The sequence below is a fragment of the Charadrius vociferus genome, unplaced genomic scaffold (assembly GCF_000708025.1).
Source record: "Charadrius vociferus isolate BGI_N301 unplaced genomic scaffold, ASM70802v2 scaffold32, whole genome shotgun sequence".
Classification (NCBI taxonomy): domain Eukaryota; kingdom Metazoa; phylum Chordata; class Aves; order Charadriiformes; family Charadriidae; genus Charadrius; species Charadrius vociferus.
The window spans coordinates 2,084,147-2,103,003 of record NW_009647856.1 but is presented as its reverse complement, the minus strand read 5'-3'; the positions used below and the strand labels follow the sequence as shown (position 1 = coordinate 2,103,003).

At 38.4% G+C, this 18,857-nt stretch overlaps 1 protein-coding gene across 1 annotated transcript in view; it reads left to right on the top strand.

Moving 5' to 3' along the window:
- SEMA3C (sema domain, immunoglobulin domain (Ig), short basic domain, secreted, (semaphorin) 3C) overlaps nucleotides 1–18,857 on the top strand; it is a 120,213-nt gene that overhangs the window by 70,135 nt on the left and 31,221 nt on the right. The window contains exons 4-8 of the mRNA XM_009882925.1: nucleotides 4,587–4,706; nucleotides 8,557–8,647; nucleotides 12,528–12,647; nucleotides 14,579–14,721; nucleotides 16,748–16,862. Coding sequence (XP_009881227.1) covers nucleotides 4,587–4,706; nucleotides 8,557–8,647; nucleotides 12,528–12,647; nucleotides 14,579–14,721; nucleotides 16,748–16,862 — 589 coding nt within the window. The remainder of the gene's footprint in view (nucleotides 1–4,586; nucleotides 4,707–8,556; nucleotides 8,648–12,527; nucleotides 12,648–14,578; nucleotides 14,722–16,747; nucleotides 16,863–18,857) is intronic.

Below are 18,857 nucleotides of genomic sequence, written 5' to 3'. Positions count from 1 at the left end.
AGGAACACTCCACAGGCACATGGTACCCACTGTCTGCAGCCTAAAAACCCCAAGCTCAGGAACACCCCAAACACCTCTTTCCATTACTTCCACAAAACAATGCCCGAACAAGCATCTGGAAACCAATATGCTTTACTGGAAAGAGGTAAAAGTTGTCTCTGGAATCACAGGAAACACGGACCATGGAGCAGTTGTGTTGAGTCATTTTGCACTGCAGCTGACTATTCGCCTATTTAAATGCAGACACCTTCCAAAGGACCTAAATCAGATGATAATTTTCAATGCTCTTTTTATAGATAATAGCTAGAAATGAGCTATTTTGAAAGACCCAGTGAGTAGCACAATACAGCAGATCCTGTCATTGGCAGAGTTGTATATTAACATGGTTATCTTCCCAAAGTAATTTGAACTTACAGACTGTATATGCCTAGAATTTATTCACAGAAGACAGCTAAAGTGTTAAAAAAAAAAAAAAAGCAGAAAGACATATTTCAATTCTATTCAGTTCCCTTTTGACTGTGCCAGTTCAGCAGCACCTAAAGGTCTTTATCCTGGTTTTCTTTTTAGCTCCTTAGATATATCTGTTTTCCAACTGGTATTTTAGAATCACAATTCAGAATCTAAGTTGAGCTAGAAAACCGCAATTTCCCACTACTAATTTTATAAGAAAAAACAATGAAATTTTGCTTATATTTTGATTTAAGCAAAAAACTATGGAAATTGGAAGCCTTCGCATTAGGTATCATCATCTTTGGAACATACTCCTCAGCATATATATAGGATCATAAATAGTGAAGTGATTGAAGGACATAAGAAGTTGTATATAAATATAGCTTTTAATTTCATAAACAATAGGATTAATGCAAACGTCCACTGAATTTGGTATAAAAAACTGTTATTTATTTCAAAGGTCTCTATATCATGACTAATATTTCTATTTTAGCTACACATTTTGTATTGTTAACTAAGCCTACAGTTAGCATGCAGTTCAGTTATTGCAATATTACAATAATTCACCTGAGTCCACTTTGTAAGAAAAATATCTGGGGGCTTTATTTTGAAAATCTATTGCAAATGCTGATGAATGTAAGGAAAGCAGAAGGTTGGCCTACTGGAGCGCTGCTGTAATATTGCTTTTTCAAAACTGTGGAGAGTGGTTCACTATATTGCTGCAGAGCAACAGAATGAGTTTTTTATTAATAAGTATATTATGGTTGGTATCACAGCTGATCTGCTTTCTTTCCTGATAACTGTGGTAGTGAAAAAGAAGTATTTTTCCTATTGAATGGTCTGTTTTTCTACACATCTTTACATTGTTCTGGTTACTGCAGTGAATTCTATAAATAGTTGCCTGTTAAGTTGCACTAAATGTGAAAATCAAACATACAGCTTTATTAAAGGTGATTAAAGTTGAACCTAGTTACTGACTATGTCAACTGCATCAGCAACTTGTGATAGACTGGTTAAGGAATTTTCTTTTCTTTGAAATACAAAAAGTTCATTAGTCTTATACATGTTTCCAACATATGATGACACTCTTAGATGAAACTCTAAGCAGAAAACAGTATGCAAAATATGTGATACACAGGGAAAAATTACTAAGAAACTACTAAGTACTGGGATCTCCAGAGAACTTTTAATGTTGGGTATTTAGTGGTGAGACTTTCCTAGCTTTTAATCATATTGGAGTACCCAATTGTTGCTGCCTTAGTGGACAGATTTCTGGGTAGAACCTCTGGTTTTACAATAGTTTAATTGTGGGTACAGCTAATATCCTGTAACGTGGTTAATTAAGAATGTCCATGTGCATCAACTTTAACTGATTTTATTTAATCCCAGCTGTGCATTGCAGAAGAAAAGTTAAGTTCCAAAAATGGAAATTTACACTAAGTTTCTTAGTATTTGTCCTCAAGAGTTTAAAAGAGGGGAGAAAAAAGCTACTGAAGAGCACCTGCTGCCCCCACTAAAATCAATGATGTGTCTTATTGAACGCTCACTGAAATAATGAGGAATAGACAACCCAATGCTAAATCACTGTTTGCAATTTAAAATTTATAGTTCTACTTTAACAGCATTCTTGTGAGCTTCATTCTTGATAATAATGCAAGAAGCAGAGAATGAATTCAGAAGAATTAACAGTTTCAACTGAATTAGAATTTTTTACATAAGAAAAAAAAGAAAAAAGGGGGCGAGGGGGGGAGTGAATGTATGATAACATTTGTCCTATTAGTCAATGGTGATTATCACAAGGTAGAAGAGGAACAGATAGTCTTGGAGCAGCCAGTGAAGTACTTTATGCAATCAGCAAATTCTTTTCCAAGGAGGTGCAGGGAGGGTTCGTTTGCCCTACCGTTAGATAAACATTGGTGCCTGAATTTGTCATCTTTGACTGCCTTTTTCATTGCTGAAAAGAAATTGTCGCTTCTAAATAGCATGTTCACCAGGCTAACTTGAATGCTGACATTAGTATGACATCTATTTCTCTACATTTACTGTGGTGAGATCCTATGCCATAGACATCTGACTTACAGATGTCCACGGTAAGGCAGTTCCCCAGACACCATTACTGAGTGCGTGTCGGTGTCAGCTCCGAGAGAAGAACTCTTCTCCGAGAGAAGAGAAGAGATATATGAATATCTCGAGCTTAGGCACCGCCTTTGACAAACATCCATCCTAAAGACAACTATTTCGTATCACCTCAGACCCAACTGATTTAAAAGCACAAAGTACTTCACTGTCAAGGAAAGGGAAATAAACTGAACTGTAGGTGCTCTTGTATGGCAATGCCACAGAATATATTATGAAATAACAATTTTTTGCTTTGTTGGGTTGTGGAGTCACAGTGCAGTACCCAGATTAATCACGTAGCGAATTGCAAATGGAGTTCAGTGGTTCAACACTAGGAAGATGGGCAAAGGTTCAGAAAAGATCATGAAATGGTCTTCCTGCCGGACAGCGTTAAAATATGTGACTGTTGGTATTGAGCCAACTTGTGTTACTTGTCTATAAATCATCAGTGATGAGACAAGTCAGATGGTTACCCCAGAAGGCCATCCTTACAGAAAAGAGCCGTTCATCTAACCACCCTTGTGTTCTTACCATAGACACATTGGAAAGCACATGGCGTGGTACTGAAGCAGAGTAGCAAGTGCCACCTACCAGTACTGTTCATGTAGACATTGTTTCCTGCTCCTGATCCCTGAAGACTTTCATTCTGAGATTTCTCAGCATGTAATCCTTTTTCTAGGAGCCTTCTAGAAATGTTTTCTGCAAACAGCAAGAAAAGAAAGCATCAGTTTACACTCTAGCATATATAAGCCAGTGGTATACTTTCACCTGTCCTTCTTCCCTTTCTGCAGCCGTAATGTGGATTGCTAGTACTGCTGAGAAAAACATGGTTTTGACAGTAAGACATTACTAAAGCTGTCTCTGAGCCAAACTAAGATAGCTTGATATGAGAAAATGGAAACATTTAGGAACAGCCTGCAGCTTTAGAGAAACAATATATTTTGACTGAGTTAAAGGATTTTTCAGATATAGCCGGAGCTAATACTTAACTGAGGACATGCAGTGTTCCCTGTAGAGAAACTCCTATGAACTCTGAACTACCTACAGTTATGCACCAGTTTTCAGACGTTGTAGTACAGTATCAGCTTCTGCTGAACAAAAGATGTGAATGCCTTTAAATATGAGTAAACTGTGCAGTCTGCTGAACAAGGATTAACTCTGCTGATTTTCATGAAAATGACTGATGGCACAGTTTCCAATCCTGTGCTCATAGAACACATGCAATTCTCACTGTCTTTGGTGAAGGTTTGGATGATTGAATACGAAGGCAGTTCTGTGATCGCAGTAAGAAATAATACTCAGAAAAAAAAATCTATTTTCAACCTAGAGTGCATTAACAGTTGATTATAGTCAAAAAAGGAAAGAGCAAGAGAAGAAAGGGGTATGCTGGAAGGAGAAAACTGTAAATCCAATGGTGTGAAACTGTGTGGCCCTTAACATTCTGTTTTAGTTTTCAAGCTGATTTGAAGATCTTGCTGTTGGTCTTCAATATGAAGCAACAATTCACTGCAAACTTCCTTTGTCTTGTTCAGAGTGTTAAAGTTTTGCAAAGAAGTTGTTTATACAAATAATGGGATCTGAGATTGGGCCTTGCTTTTCTTTTCAATTACCTCCAGCTATGATGAAAAAATTAGGGGGGAAAAAGATATTGTTTTGGAAGTGTCCTTAAGCAAACTTCATAAGGTTACTTCTTGTTTTCCTGCGGAGGCTCTGCTTCTTCTCGTGCAAGGTACAGAGGAGTCTGTGGATGAAAATTAGATTGCTGTGTGGAAATGGGAAGGTTACATGCACTACTCTATAACTCCTCTGTGTTGCCCTGTCAATGCCTGGTTCCCAGACTAGGCAAAATGGCATGAAAAGAAAACAGAAGTCTACAGCTGTTCACATCCAGAGACTGCCAAATTCAGTAGCTGTTTTCATGATACTGTTAAAATTATAAACCATGTCTTTTCCCTAGAGTTCCCAACATCTAATAATATTTGCCAATGTCAAATTATTTTTTTCTGTGTTCCCTGCAGCACGGCTGTGGAAATTTTGTGCGCGTGATACAGTCGTACAATCGCACACACCTGTATGTCTGCGGCAGCGGCGCCTTCAGCCCTGTGTGCGTGTATGTGAACAGAGGCCGCAGGTCCGAGGTAAACCTCTTTGCATTTCATCCACTTGTTTCGTGATGCACCTTACTACTGTTACGCAAAACTCAAAATTTTGAAAATGGAAAAATCAATGATCCGAATAGGTTCCTTCACCCATGTTAAACAGAGAAAGAGCAAAGATCCATAGTTGTTTGACTTGTTACCAGCTAGAAGCAAAGCCATGATCAAAAGCCATGCCTCAAATATGATGGTTGTCCAAAATTCCACCGTCATACCAAAGGCTGGGCTACATTTGGTGCTACGTTTATTTGACATTGTCTGGTGAATTCATTCCTACTATTTTTTGGAAAAATTGCCAAGAAATACTTGAAAGGAAGCAGTCAGTTAGATAAAAAGTAAAATATACAGTCCACTCTTTATAACTTCCACGTGTTACTGATTCCTGGGAGAAGCCCTTAAGTGGGCTAACAGTTCAGGTATGTGAAGGTTTGCTGGACTTCAGCTTAATAACCACTAGGTGCAATCCCAGTACAGGAAACTTTCATCTGGTGCACAAATTTTGCCCCATTATATTCTGCTGGGATGAAGTTGGTAAGTTTTCTCATCACTGTGAGATCTTCCGGGGTATAAATCTTATTTTCTCCAGATAGGTCTCCAGTTTTTCTATATTCAGTTTCACTGTGTATTTTCAATATACAAAGTACCAGATGTTTCGTGAGTATATTGTCCAAGTTTCCTGATTTGAAAGTGAAATGTTTGTTTGTGTGCAAATGTAATAGGTAATAAATTAAGCAACCAGAAGGAGAAAGAAAAGCACTTAACCGAGACGCAGCACCTCAGTAGCTTTTGGGTCAGATTCATGTCTGCAGGCACAGGGGGTGTGCAGTATATTTTCCCGTACGACGTGGAAGCAGATGTGTTGGGAAGGAAGATCAGAGAGTGCTACCTGGAGTCTTGCCATGTGCAGGCAGCTTTAAAAGCTGGGCTGGCTGCTAGGGAAGACACTGGGAAATTCATCACTGATTTCATTGGGAGTGGGATGGGAATTCTGGCCAAGACCCAAGACTACTGCAGAGGTTGCCAGGGAGGTGATAAATCATTGTTTTTCCAGGTAAGTTTGCATAGGGTGATCTCAGAGACTTTTGGTAGATCCGTACCTGGCTCCAGCCTCCTTAAACAGAGTATGTAGCCTGAATCACCATGCCTTCAGTCCTAATGAGTTATCTAAAAGTAGAGGTTCATAGTCCTGGATTTAAAAGCACAAGCAAGTAGAACTGAATAAGCAAATCCATCATTCTGAGTAACAGAGTATGCATTAACTTATTTTGATGTATTTTGAAACTGAGGTCAGCTTTTCTCAGCATTTTCCTATTTCTTGACAAATTATTTAAAACATGGAAAGCAATCTCATTTGTCTTTAATTAATTAAATATTCCTTTATCAGCTTAAGTAGTAGTACTGTAGTCCACAGAACTCTGAATCTCATTACTTTAGGGGTTTTGTAAATGAGATTAGGGGTAGAGGGGGGGCAGGGAATGACACCTCCAGATGATGCAAGATGTTAAATTTCTTAAGTTAAAAATAAAGATGCATGTCTCGGAAGAGTGACACCTCCAGATGATGCAAGATGTTAAATTTCGTAAGTTAAAAATAAAGATGCATGTCTCGGAAGAGCAAAACTGGCTTCACTTAGCCTGTCTGTATAACTACATGCCTATGATCAATTGATTAAATAAACTGCTGTTTCCGATGTCTGGAGTCTGTCAGACACTTGACTGTAGGCTTCGCGTGCTCAAAGCCATTACTGTACAGGCCAACAATAGCATAACAGTTTAAAAGCAAGTATTTCCTTCTGAACTCATTGCGTATATCAGTGCATGACTAATTAATCGAGCAGAATGACCAACTATGTAGTGCTGATGGGACTAGTGAGAACTCATTTTTTTCTCTGCTTTTATCATTTCACTTGTAATTTAGTACAGTTTTCCATACACCGAAGGCTGGTTTTGCACGTGCAAAATGGATATTTTAGAAAGCACATCTGTTTTTCTCTAGAAGCTACAAATTTGACAGTAAGAGTCGTATCCAACAATCATAAAACTGGGCCTGTTTTGCTCTTTTGTCTCCAGGAGTCCACATAATCTCACAAATAAAGGGCAGTTTCATTGATGAGGCAGAATGTTGCCCTTTCCCTGAAACAGAGGTTAAAAAATAATTAATTCTATTGCTCGGCACACTTGATATTTTGGTCTTTGGTAATGACTCTCTTAGTCACCCAAATATATTCTAATGTCAAAGTAAATGCAAACAGAAGGAAATGTAATGACTATGTGAATTAATTATAGACTAAAAAGTAGTTTAATATATATGAAAATCAAGTGTAATCCTGGAGCTAGTTTAATAGTGCAATAATGGGCATTTTGAATTGGTAAATAGTGGTATAATACAGTAAATATGGATTAACAACAAGCTGCATATTAATCTAGAATTAAAACAACAACAACAACAAAAAACCAAGATCATATTAGAAACTTCATACTAATGTTTTAACATTGTTTAGAGAGCTTATTGCTGAAACAATAGATAAGATCTCTGTGATTAAATTAGGCAAAACAGAAGAGCGAGAAAAGAGACAGGGGGCAATGAAAACTTCCTGCTGTAGCTGAGAGTTTCAGGTTGGTGGAGTTTCCAATTCGCTGTCACCAAATGGCTCATCAGTGGTCTGTGTGGCTTCCCCGTTCCCCTGTGATTAACATTAATTGTTCAAGGGAATATGAAAAGTTGCTGCCCTCTGTTAAATAACTAATAAATTGGCATCTACATCACAGAAGCCTTTCTTTGGAATTTTTGTCAGCTACCTTTTTCTGTTGAAACAGAAATGTTTTAAGTTTGGTTGGTTTTTTCCTTGCAATTGCATCTTTTGGCCTTTTATTAAAAATTAGAAGTTTGTTATAGGAGTCTATAGGGAACAAGTTACTTGCTTAGTATACAATGGTACGCGAGTCGCTGTGCTATGGATTGATGTCTCTGCCACTACTGACTGCAGTTTTGAAAGGAACAGACTGGGTCCCGAGTCCCTTCTCACTCAGCACAGCGTGCTCTTCAGTATTGCTGGGAACCAAGAAGTGAAGAGGTGCACGGAGACGGGCGACTTTTCTAAAGATATTCAGACTGTTTGTATTTCAAGCTGTAGTCCAGGTTGCTTCTACTTTGCCAGATGTATTTCTTCTTTATAAATCACATAAAATATAAGCAAAACCCTGTACCAAGATTCCTAAACAACAAAAAAAATTCCGAGATCTCAGGCTATGGCAAAAGAGATTAAACCATGCCTAAGGAATTGGAGCTCTACACATAATCCAAGAGATGGCATTGAAGAAAATAAGTATGATTTAGGGGATTTTTGGAGATCTGATAGCTCAGTAAAGAGCAGATGATTTATACTATCACCAAATGGTGGTTGTCATGAAAGATTTTTATTTAATATGCATTATTGTTCTAGTAGCTCTATTATAATGTCCTAGACTAGTATAACAATCACCATGCATTCAGCAAATAAATGATAAATAACTTCAAAACCACAGAAGTAATCTCCACAGATGTTATTGCAGAGATCAGTCAACCTCTCCAAAGCATAACTGAGCTAGAGGGAAAAATTCTTTGTTCCACTGTCTTGAATTTATAACAAGAGTCTTGAAAATAACTGGGTGCCAATGAAAAAGTTGTCTAAAAAGATGATGAAATTCAGAATAAGAAAGCTAAACTGCTGATAGTACAGCAAAAGTGCCCAGCAGTGCTGAGCATTCTTAATGCTGGAAACAGCCAAGCATAAAAATCACTTTACGTCTACTGGTTTCTGAAATGAGAAGTGACACACAAATCTACATTGCAGGAACAAATCTTCAAGATCGACTCCAAGTGTGAATCAGGAAAGGGACGTTGTTCTTTCAACCCAAATGTGAACACGGTGTCTGTTATGATCAGTAAGTAAAAATACTCCCAGTTGCTGAGGTCTGAACCCGTATGAACGTGTGTGATGTGGGCTGATGGGATACCTGGAACAGGCTGGACACAGAATTCAGCCTCCAAGGAGCAGTACCTTGTGTCTGGCTGATGGGCCCAAGGGTTTGGTCCATCCTTGTTTCAAGGTTTACAGGAAGCTAAAGGTGGGTGTACAAATGAAATGTAGAAATAAGCTTTTGAAGGGGAGAGAGAGAAACAGAAAACAAAAGATTGTCCCTTTTCCAGCTCACATATTTTTTCCCAGGATTAGTTTCAACTTTGCGCCACCCTGTCTAGCATTTCATGTTTGAACAGTTTCTGACCTTGTTCATCCTAGACAGCACTTGTGTCTCATTTAATTATTTGTAAAATCTCAGAGTAGCCAGGGAAAGAAAGCCTGAAGAATTTAGTTACTTTGAATGTCATTTTTGTTGTCATCTCTGCTGTAGAGCCCACCAGCTATTGCGAGGCTCTTCATTCTTCAGTTGGCTTTATACCCAACCAATTTTCCAATTTTCTTCCATCTGAAAGGCCAGAAAGTGATACAACTGACGGACCCCAAATATTCTTGTGAATTGGTGGCAACTGTACTCAGTGACTGTGAGATATACCCCATGCAAAGAATTACTCTAGTGCCTATATCACACCTAACTGAAAACTCAAAGGGAACATACACTTTGTGCAACCAAAGTCATCAGTAAAAGAAGCTCTTTTGTGTTTTTTTTCAACCATGAGACATGTTATATATACTTAGTGTAACCCGACCTTTCATGTCTGCTGCATGTTCACAGGCTTCTAGTGCCAATGCCTTGATTTTTCCACATGTGCCTGCTCCTTGCCATATTTTTGGCTATGAAGAGAACAGCACAGATTTTTCAGGCTCTCTTAGCAAATAAAACTGAATGCACACGGGGACTGTGTATTTCACCCAAGGTTTACAAGGGAACAACATGTGGTGGTTCTGTGACTTGGCTTCCAATGAAAACAATGGCAATTACAACTGGTGCCCGATATTTCCTTTAAAGTTTGAGTCTCATAGTGCTTAAGGGAAGTGTCATGTAGTCTATCCTACATGGTCTGTTCAAAATATAAATTAACTTGTTTTTTTGATTCCTCATCGCAAGTATATTTAGTAGAAAGGACATGTGATTCACCACAGAGGTGAGAACTGAAGCACCTTTAGAAGACAGGCAAATGCTACCGAGGTACCTCTCTGAAGCTTGGCTGCACTTATATCTTTATCTCATCAGTGATCTATGGTCAGTGTTTACAGACACTGCGTAAAGAAAATGTTTGTTCAGTCAGGGGTGGATTCATCCACTGCTACTCATTGCAGTTCTGGTATTATTAAGTGAATCAACTGTCATTAAAAACTAAAGTTTCCTTTCCTTGTTCCTTCTGGGTCTTATGAAACACCATTAAGTATGTTGTTTCTGAATTACCGTGTATACAGTAAGCTGATTTTTTTCTACAATAGATCTACGGCAGTTTTGTTCATCTCAGTAGACTTTACGTTATCTTCCTTGATCTCTCAGTTAAGTGACTGAAGAGACCTTCCCTAGTGTTTGACTTATCTTTCATGACATAATTGATCTACAAAGTTTAAATTATTCCTCAAGGGTCACATTCTTTTTCAAAAGAGTACCACAGACTGAGTTTTATACTTTCACCCTGTTACTACAAAGTTCAGTCACTCCAAAAACATTTAAGCTTGAATGAATTTAGCCTCAATATCCATGGCAGAAAAAGGAAGATTTTGTAAATCACAGCTTGAGTTAAAATGCGAGGACTGAGCCCATGTACTGGACTCTCTTTTGAGCATTCTTCTGCAGGAGGAATTCCTTCCCCTCACTTCAGAAGATAGGAAATACTGCCAGACTAGGTAACTCTTCCACAACAAAAGAACCGTTTTTAAATATAGCTGCAATTCCTTGACAATTTTGAGCGTCACCAGCCTAGAATACAGCAGGAAAGCTGATTCACCCTTCAGAGGAAAGTGATGCTATAAAAACAAATTTGAACATTATACAAAGACACTTTTGCATCGAGGCAATGAAAAATGTCCTTTGAAGAAACTTGGCATAACTAACATGCAGGATGCATGTCTCTCCCCATCCAGACTCTGAGATATTTATACAAGCAGACATAACTCATCAATTCAGCAATTCCCCCAATAACAAAGAGAAGTAGTGTGAACTTGTTGTGCCGTGCAGACCAAGTGCTGTGTGGAATTTAAGAATTTAACCAAAAGGAAGTGGAGCTGATGAATATTGTCTGATACGTGATTAACAAGTAGACGCTAGGAATGCTTATAACATAACTAACAGCATTGACATGTAATAGGATTAAAATTACATAGTGTAGTTCTATTGTTAAAGTCTGTGCGTATGTGTATATGCATAGGACTGTACATAACATTTAGTGAGAACTATAAGCCTGATCTCTTTCAGCCAATTTATTTCATAATGACAATAGAGCTCTGAGGGATTGAGGCAATGAGGCCAATAGACAAAATCAGTTATAAATCAGTATAGATCTAACTTCATTCTGTCAAGACATGCTCAGGAAGTAAATGCTTCACAATCATGCAGTGAATGCATTGTTTAAATCCCCTGTGTATGCATCTTGTCATCGCTGGGAGAAACGAGAGCAGAAGAGTGGCTGCTGGCTGCTCTGAAGGGGTTCAATTCAGGCTCTAGCCAGCAGCAGAACAACAAAATCTCCAGAGTTTTAATTCTCTCAAGAGCCAATAGTCTTCCATATTGATTCACACACACACATACATACACACACGCACACAGAGCGTAAAAATAGCCTCAAGCGCTTCTGAACTTGTGAGTCTTGCCAGCTTGACCACACTCTCTGGGTAGCCCAGGAATTCAGACAAAAACATCAATCAAAGGACCCAGCTGTACTGGAATGTATTCAGCCACCACTCCCACTCGGAGAGTTAGAGTTTATTTTAGCTACTGTTTTCTACTCTGGGGTTTCATTGTCATTAGTCAGTGGAAATTGCTTGGTTATTCACGGAGTAGAAAATGATAGTATATGTAATTAGAATTATAATTATATATACATATATTTATGCACACACACAGATGCACACAAACACAGGTATACATCCTGACTGATGGACTGAGTTTTCAGCCCTGCACAGGGAGCAGAAGTTCATAGTTCTGTTAATGTGAGTTGCATGTCTAATTCTCTTCAAGCATAATGACCCTATACTTAGAATGAAGTACATAAAAGGGGACAATTGTTGCTCCATATTACTCTGCGTAAAGTTCAATAATATGATTGTCTGGCCTCTGAATACTGAAGTCAGCTTGAGGCTGCCTGGGGCAGCCTTGACAGTACTGTTGGCAAAAATTGGCACTGATCCATTGACTGCAACAGATGTTGTGCCAGCTTACACCAGCAATAAATTCAGCCCAGTCATTTTGTCTACTTCCGTTAAAAAAAAAAAAAAAAAGCTTTTTGAAGTATGTACTTGAAAAATTGAATATGATTCTTTTTGATAACACTAGCCTGATTTTCCAGTGATCCTTAGTAGAGAAAGTTGAGCAATGGAACTTTGTATCAAAGAAAGGTTCACCACATATGCAGTTCTGCCGTTGCATTTAGTTACGCAGTTCCCTAAAGTCTTTAAGAAAAATCTGATGAGTCTCATGCATTCTAGCTTGTGTCTTTGTAAATCAGAGGGAACCCCCAATCCTATTACCCTACAGATATTTATCTGTACAGACTCCTGTGTAAATAAAGAGCTGACGAGTTTAAAATAAAAATAGGACAGTAAACATGGATTTCCCAAAAGCCATAACGGTGCATTTGTTTTTTCCCCTCCATTTCAATTCTTTGCAGATGAAGAGCTTTTTTCAGGAATGTATATTGATTTCATGGGGACAGATGCGGCCATTTTTCGGAGCCTGACCAGGAGGAATGCAGTGCGAACCGACCAACACAACTCCAAGTGGCTGAGTGGTGAGATGTCTTTGTTTTACCAGAACTTTTAATGGGTTTCACAGAGGTTCTGCTTTGTTTTGTTTAAAATAAAGATCTTGTCTTTTAAAGAGCTTTTCTCTGAATTTAATTTATGAAGTTGAACTGTGAAGAAATGTGTGTAAATACATATTATAGACAATTCAATAGATGTAAAGGGTTCACTGCATGAGCCAACCTCTTAGGCTGCCCCACCTGATGGACATTTTTGCATTAAGACTGAACCAAACTGTTGGAGGTAAAGTGCGTTAAAACCTTTCGAATGGCAAGTGGTAGGACAATCTGACTTCTAGGGAAGTGCCGTGTCCACCTCTAATGCACCAGTCATTGCCTTAAATCAGAGTGCTTGATTCTTAATCTTTCCAAATGAATTACCAACTTCAGGTAATTCAGGCTGATCCACCTCCATCCAGAACACTCCCAACCACTTGCATTCAAAATGTGTGCAGAAGGGAGTCCCATTATCAGAGAAGTCAGTGACAATTATTGCCATTTATTTTAGTGGTAAGAAATTGTCAAAACACAGTAGGAAAATTGATTTCTGAGTGCAAACATTTAACTCTTGGCCTCACTGAAATCAATGTGAAAATTCTCTCTGACTTTACGGGTAAGAAGACTTCTTCCAATTAAACTGTTTTGAATTAAAATGGTGGTGAACCTTCTGAGTAGAATATATGTCAAAGTTTATAGAACAACTGACATAGCAGTTCCAATTTTAAAAAGCCTTCAGCTATGTTGAAATAAAGTTACTGTGTTTTTGTCTTGACTATTTTTAGGATGACTTGTTATTCCTGTGTGGCTGTGACTACCGTGAAATCACAGAATTGCAATCAGAATAAATTCAATTCACTATGAACGGGAAACTATGTCTGCTTTCTAATGTTTTCTTCTGTTTGCCATAGATTCTTATACTTATCTGCACACCTTGAAGTGTACACCCTAAAGTGAATTAGGGAAAATGAACAACTAAAATGCCTAATTTCTGGAAAATTTACCTGTTACATATGCTCAGAATAGGTGCTTGATGAGCACAATTTATTTCCATGTTTTTTTAGAGCCAGAGTCATGACACTTGTTCTATTAATTTGGAATGGGCTCACGTGACTAGAAAAATGCTGCAGTCTGAAGTGAGGTTTTTTTGTCAGACATCCTACCTTTGTATCGGATCGCTTAAAGATTTTTACTGGATTTCAACCAACCGAGCAATCTTGCACGACCATTGAAAAGATACAGCCTTCGTGCAGGAAGAGGGTCCGCTTCTTCCTTCAGACAAAGGCGAAGGTCCTCTGAGGACTCCTCCGCTGTCCATTATATGCTTGCTCTTAAGGATATAAATTATTTTGCTCTCTCACTAGTGCTCCTCTGCAGCTTTGCATGTACACTTGGTTATGTTTATCAATCTCTGATACGAACGCAAAAGCTGGTGAAGCATTTGTGTACCCTGCTTTCCTTTTCTCTGTTCCCCAAGTTATATTCCCCTCTCACTTATATACCTTGTGTGTTCTTTTCCTAATGAGTCTTCCAACAACTTACTTTTATGTTTTGCATCAACGAGTCTTCCCTTAAGTGCCCCTGATAACACACTGATCCTTCCCTCTTCTTCCTCCAAGTCTTTGAATCTCTGCAGTAATCTAATACTACTGCTTCTGCGTTTTAATTGCTTTTCTAAAAATCTGCTGTGGGATAAAATGTGAGAACGCAGAAACTTAAGGCTGCCAACAGGAAGCCATTTACCTGGTGATATCTGGTATATACAGACATGAGGCTACAGCGTATATCTTAACCTGGCACAGCAGTACCTCTATACGCATTATATAGCATTTCCTTGAAGCAGTCAGTAACTGTTAATTCTTTAATTGCTTATACTGATACATCTTTTGGTTTCATCTTTTTGGTATACTGTTTCATTTCAGAGCCTATTTTTGTGGATGCTCATGTTATCCCAGATGGCACTGACCCCAACGATGCCAAAATCTACTTCTTCTTCAAAGAGAGACTCACAGACAACAGTGGCAGCACAAAGCAAATTCATTCAATGATTGCAAGAATATGCCCAGTAAGAACTATTTTGTTTGCCAGGTTGTTGGGACGTGCTGCTAGCGTGGCATGTTAAGCTATAAGACTAAATGATTGAAAAGCCTTGGATTTGTATTCGCAACAAATTTCCTGTTTCAGCTTCCACATTCATAATTAAGATCTGTTATTGAACACACAGCTCAGATCTGAACATGTTATGTATATCTGGCTATACCTGTAATGATATGGAAATTTAGAGATTCGGGGATTTGTGCATTTCTCTGACTGACTCAGAATAGTTTTACCAGTGTTGAATTTCCAAACTTGATGTCCTTTGCACAAATGAGGTACATTCTTTGCTTAGAAAAACTGAATTATAAGACAGTGAAATCTTTCACACACATGTACGCAAACACACTCAAAATCTTTGAAACACATTGGAAATATCAGAGCCAAACTTTTAAATTAGTTGATTTAACTTTCAAATATTGTTTTAATTTTTACAATATCTGTCCTCCTGAGTTCTTGCATTGATGTATGTGTGAGCCTGGCTTTAAAAACATGCACAGGAAAATTAAATTCAGGAGTTACGGCTACTCCTGTGCAGTAATTAATCTATGATCACAGCGCTCCTCATTGTCTCTATTTCCTTTTTCGTATCTGTAATCAACTGTAGATAAAAAATGATTGAAGCAGCTATTAATATCTCTGGTGAAATGGATTTTTTTTTTAATGAGAGAAGAATTATAAATGCACAATTACTGCTAGCCTTTTCATTCCTTCTTTTGGAAAGGCTCAGGAAGATAGTTGTGAGCATTTGTGTATTCCCTGTCTTTAATCTGGGTCTTCATTAAAATTTGGTGCTTTGTGATGTTGTTGTGCATGGGTGTGAGGGTGTGTTTGGGGTTGTGTTAAACTGGCAATATGATGAGGCATGTGATCTCTTTTATAATTTGTTTTCTGTATTTTTGTGAGGGTGCCCAAAAGCCTTTTTGGGTATTTTGCAAGAAGACATTTCACACAATTGTAGTTGTATTTGTTATTGTTGCTGTTATAATGAAGCCCAGATGATTTCTGAAAGGCTTCAGCCTGTTTAGGCTTACACTGCAGTCAGTGGCAGAATCCCAAAGCCAATGAAAATAAATCTGAGCCAATCACATTTGTATACTTGTATACCATCATATTCATGCATCCACACCTTTGAGACTGGCCAACTATATTAGTACAGTGGTGCCAAGAAAGACTCACCCAAAAGACCCTGGGTCACCCAAAAAGTCAGATTACCAGCTCCAGGAGCAGTAGTGAAACATGCACAACATTTCATCAAAATGCCGTTTGCCCAACTTCTACATTTCCTTTTTCCCTTTCCTTGAGTGACATTGTGCTGTGCAGCTCTTATCTAAGGCGTTCACCAGCCTAAGGAGGCAGGAGCTGTCACCTCTGTGCTGCACCATCTGGTTTAGCATTTACAGTTTCCACCTTGCACCGGAGAGAGATGGAAAGATCCTTGAGCAAGCTGTGACGAAGCCAGCTCTGGACCAAGCTAGCAGGACTGGCAACAGTGCAAAACTAGCTTGACCCATGCTAGCCATCATTTCTGAATTCAGTTTAGAGCATCCACCTCATGGGCCAGCACAGCTTACTAGGTCTGATGCAGCTATACAGCGGTCGGGACTAGAAGAAACATCCCTCCATAGGACTATTAGACCTTTTAGAGGTAGCGTGGACTTCTCCACACTAGGTATCAGTGAGCGAAACAGACCTCCAGTCCTTTCCAGTCATACCTACACAGACTGCTGCTGCACACAGTCCACTGCCCAGCCCGCCCAAGCCTGCTAGCCCAGCATTGAAGGTCTGCTCAGAAAACTAGGTCCTGTTTTTTCTGTATCTGGAGCGTTTAGGTGAGGGGATTCAGTTTAGGCCTATCTATTTTTTATATTGAATTTACCAGCATAATTGTCTAGATGATGAGTCAAATGAACCTGAGGAAAATGTAGGGAAGACTAGTAAAATGTTAGCTGTGTTGCTTTTTTTTTTTTTTTTCTGAAAATAATATTCCTTTCCAGAATGACACAGGTGGTCAGCGTAGTCTCGTGAACAAGTGGACAACATTCTTGAAAGCAAGACTTGTCTGCTCAGTAATGGATGAAGATGGAACAGAAACGTACTTTGATGAACTAGGTATGGCAAGAAAAATCCCTTAAAAGTTTTATCTAAATCCTGCAGCCTGTGCATATTTAATTATTGAAGTTCATTCAGCTCCTTAGTCGAGTTGTTCACAGTGAAATCTTGGCCCTGTAGAAGTTCATAACAAAGTTCCGCTTGCAGTTTTATGACAGGAAATGAAAAAATTCTTCATAAATCTCTCTGGGTAATTATCATTATCTTTGAAATAAAGTTAATTAATCTTGACTGTGTAAAGGAATTATATATATAAATATTTGAAAGGGAACAAGTGAAGTCTACTGTTATTTTGCTCCTACTTAGGATTATGATAGAGATTTTTTTAACATACATCTCTTTGAAACTGTTTCTTATACCACTGTGTAACATACAGCTTTTCCGCAATGCAGTTTTTCTTTTTTTGATCACTGGGTAGAGGCCTCAATTTGATAGTTCAAGATAATACTAATAAATCCTGTTACTGGCACCAGCAATAATACTATGAATAAATATAATTTCACAGGATTCATTCAGACACTTAGCTTTTCATTTCAACATGGGAAACAGTGCAAGTATTCAGTGAATAATCTATACAGCAGTCGCAAGAGATTTCCTTTCAATAAGGAACTAATAGATGTGTATCTTCTTAGTTAAGTGCCAGACAACATTATCAGAAAGTTTCAAGGTCTATATTGTCCACAGCTGTGATGTACAAAGTCATAGTTCTGAATTCAGGTATTGGGCGATTTGGTATGTGTATAAATAGAAATAATAGAAATAATAGAAATAGCTAATGGGCCCCACGCTGGGGCTGCATCTGATTCTGATCTTCTCTCCATTGTAATCTCTCTCTCTTTTCTCTGGCATTATTGCCGATTTTCATGATAGCAAATGGGGTTAGGAGTTTTTTTAATTGGTATTATTACAAGTATTTGGTCTACTTATATTGGTTCAAGGTTTCGATGGAACCTGATGGGCCTAGAAGCAGATCCTGGCTTGCTCTAACTTAGATTGTGCAAGGTGCTTGGAGGACCGGCTTTCAGAAGTTCCCAGTGCCTAAGGGCTGCCACTTTCAGAACTGTGATTTACCAGCCCACTCCTCTTCAGCAAAGCAGTAGGATAACCACTTTTAGTTTTCGGTATGACGGAATGTAGGACCGTACAGAATAGGAGACAATGTTCTCAGTCTGGGCTCCCAGCACAATCCGGTGGCAAAGAGGAAGAATGCAACCGCAGCTGGGAACACAGAAAACTGGGAGAGAGAAAGCACATGCTTCTGTTTTCATGTATAATGCAAAAGAGTGTAACACTTCCAGTTCTGCACGGTGAAGTCTTTTGCTTTTGATATATTTAAAAGAATGTGTAAAAGATTCAGAGGATTAAAGGAAGGAGCTACATAAATTAACAGAAATCTAAAGAACACATTTTATGATAAATAGCTCAAGCAGTTCAGTCTTTTTGTGTGTTGCAAAATACATTTAAAAGGTAGCTTGATTACAGTTATTAAAACGTTTGTAAAGACAAACTGTCAGAGATTAAAGTATTTTTCACTGAAGTGTAAAAAAAATCAACAGATCAGAGGTGAAGGTGGGCAAATTCAGTTCAGTGAGAAGGTACAGCTCTGCATACTGCAGTCAATAAATCCCTACACAACAGGAACTGGGAGGTTGTCTTCACTGCAAAAGTGTGTGTCATTCATATCATGTAGAAAATGATGTTGTGAGGGCATCTAGAAAGTGTACTAGACGATAAAATGCCTAATTGTCCTGCTTTGGATTACATCCATCTATGGGAACTCTTGTCTTTGACCTACTGCAGTTTGCCTACTGTTAAACAACCTGCTGAAATGACATCCAGCTGAGAGAAATGTGGATCCTCAACGTATTTGAAAATCTCTGCCTTCTGTCTTCATAAGGCTAGATGGTGTGGAGTTAATTTCCAAATATGTTTCTGAATGTTCAAATGCTAGATTTATGCATACATGATAAGTCTGCTTTTTCCCATTCGTGTCTG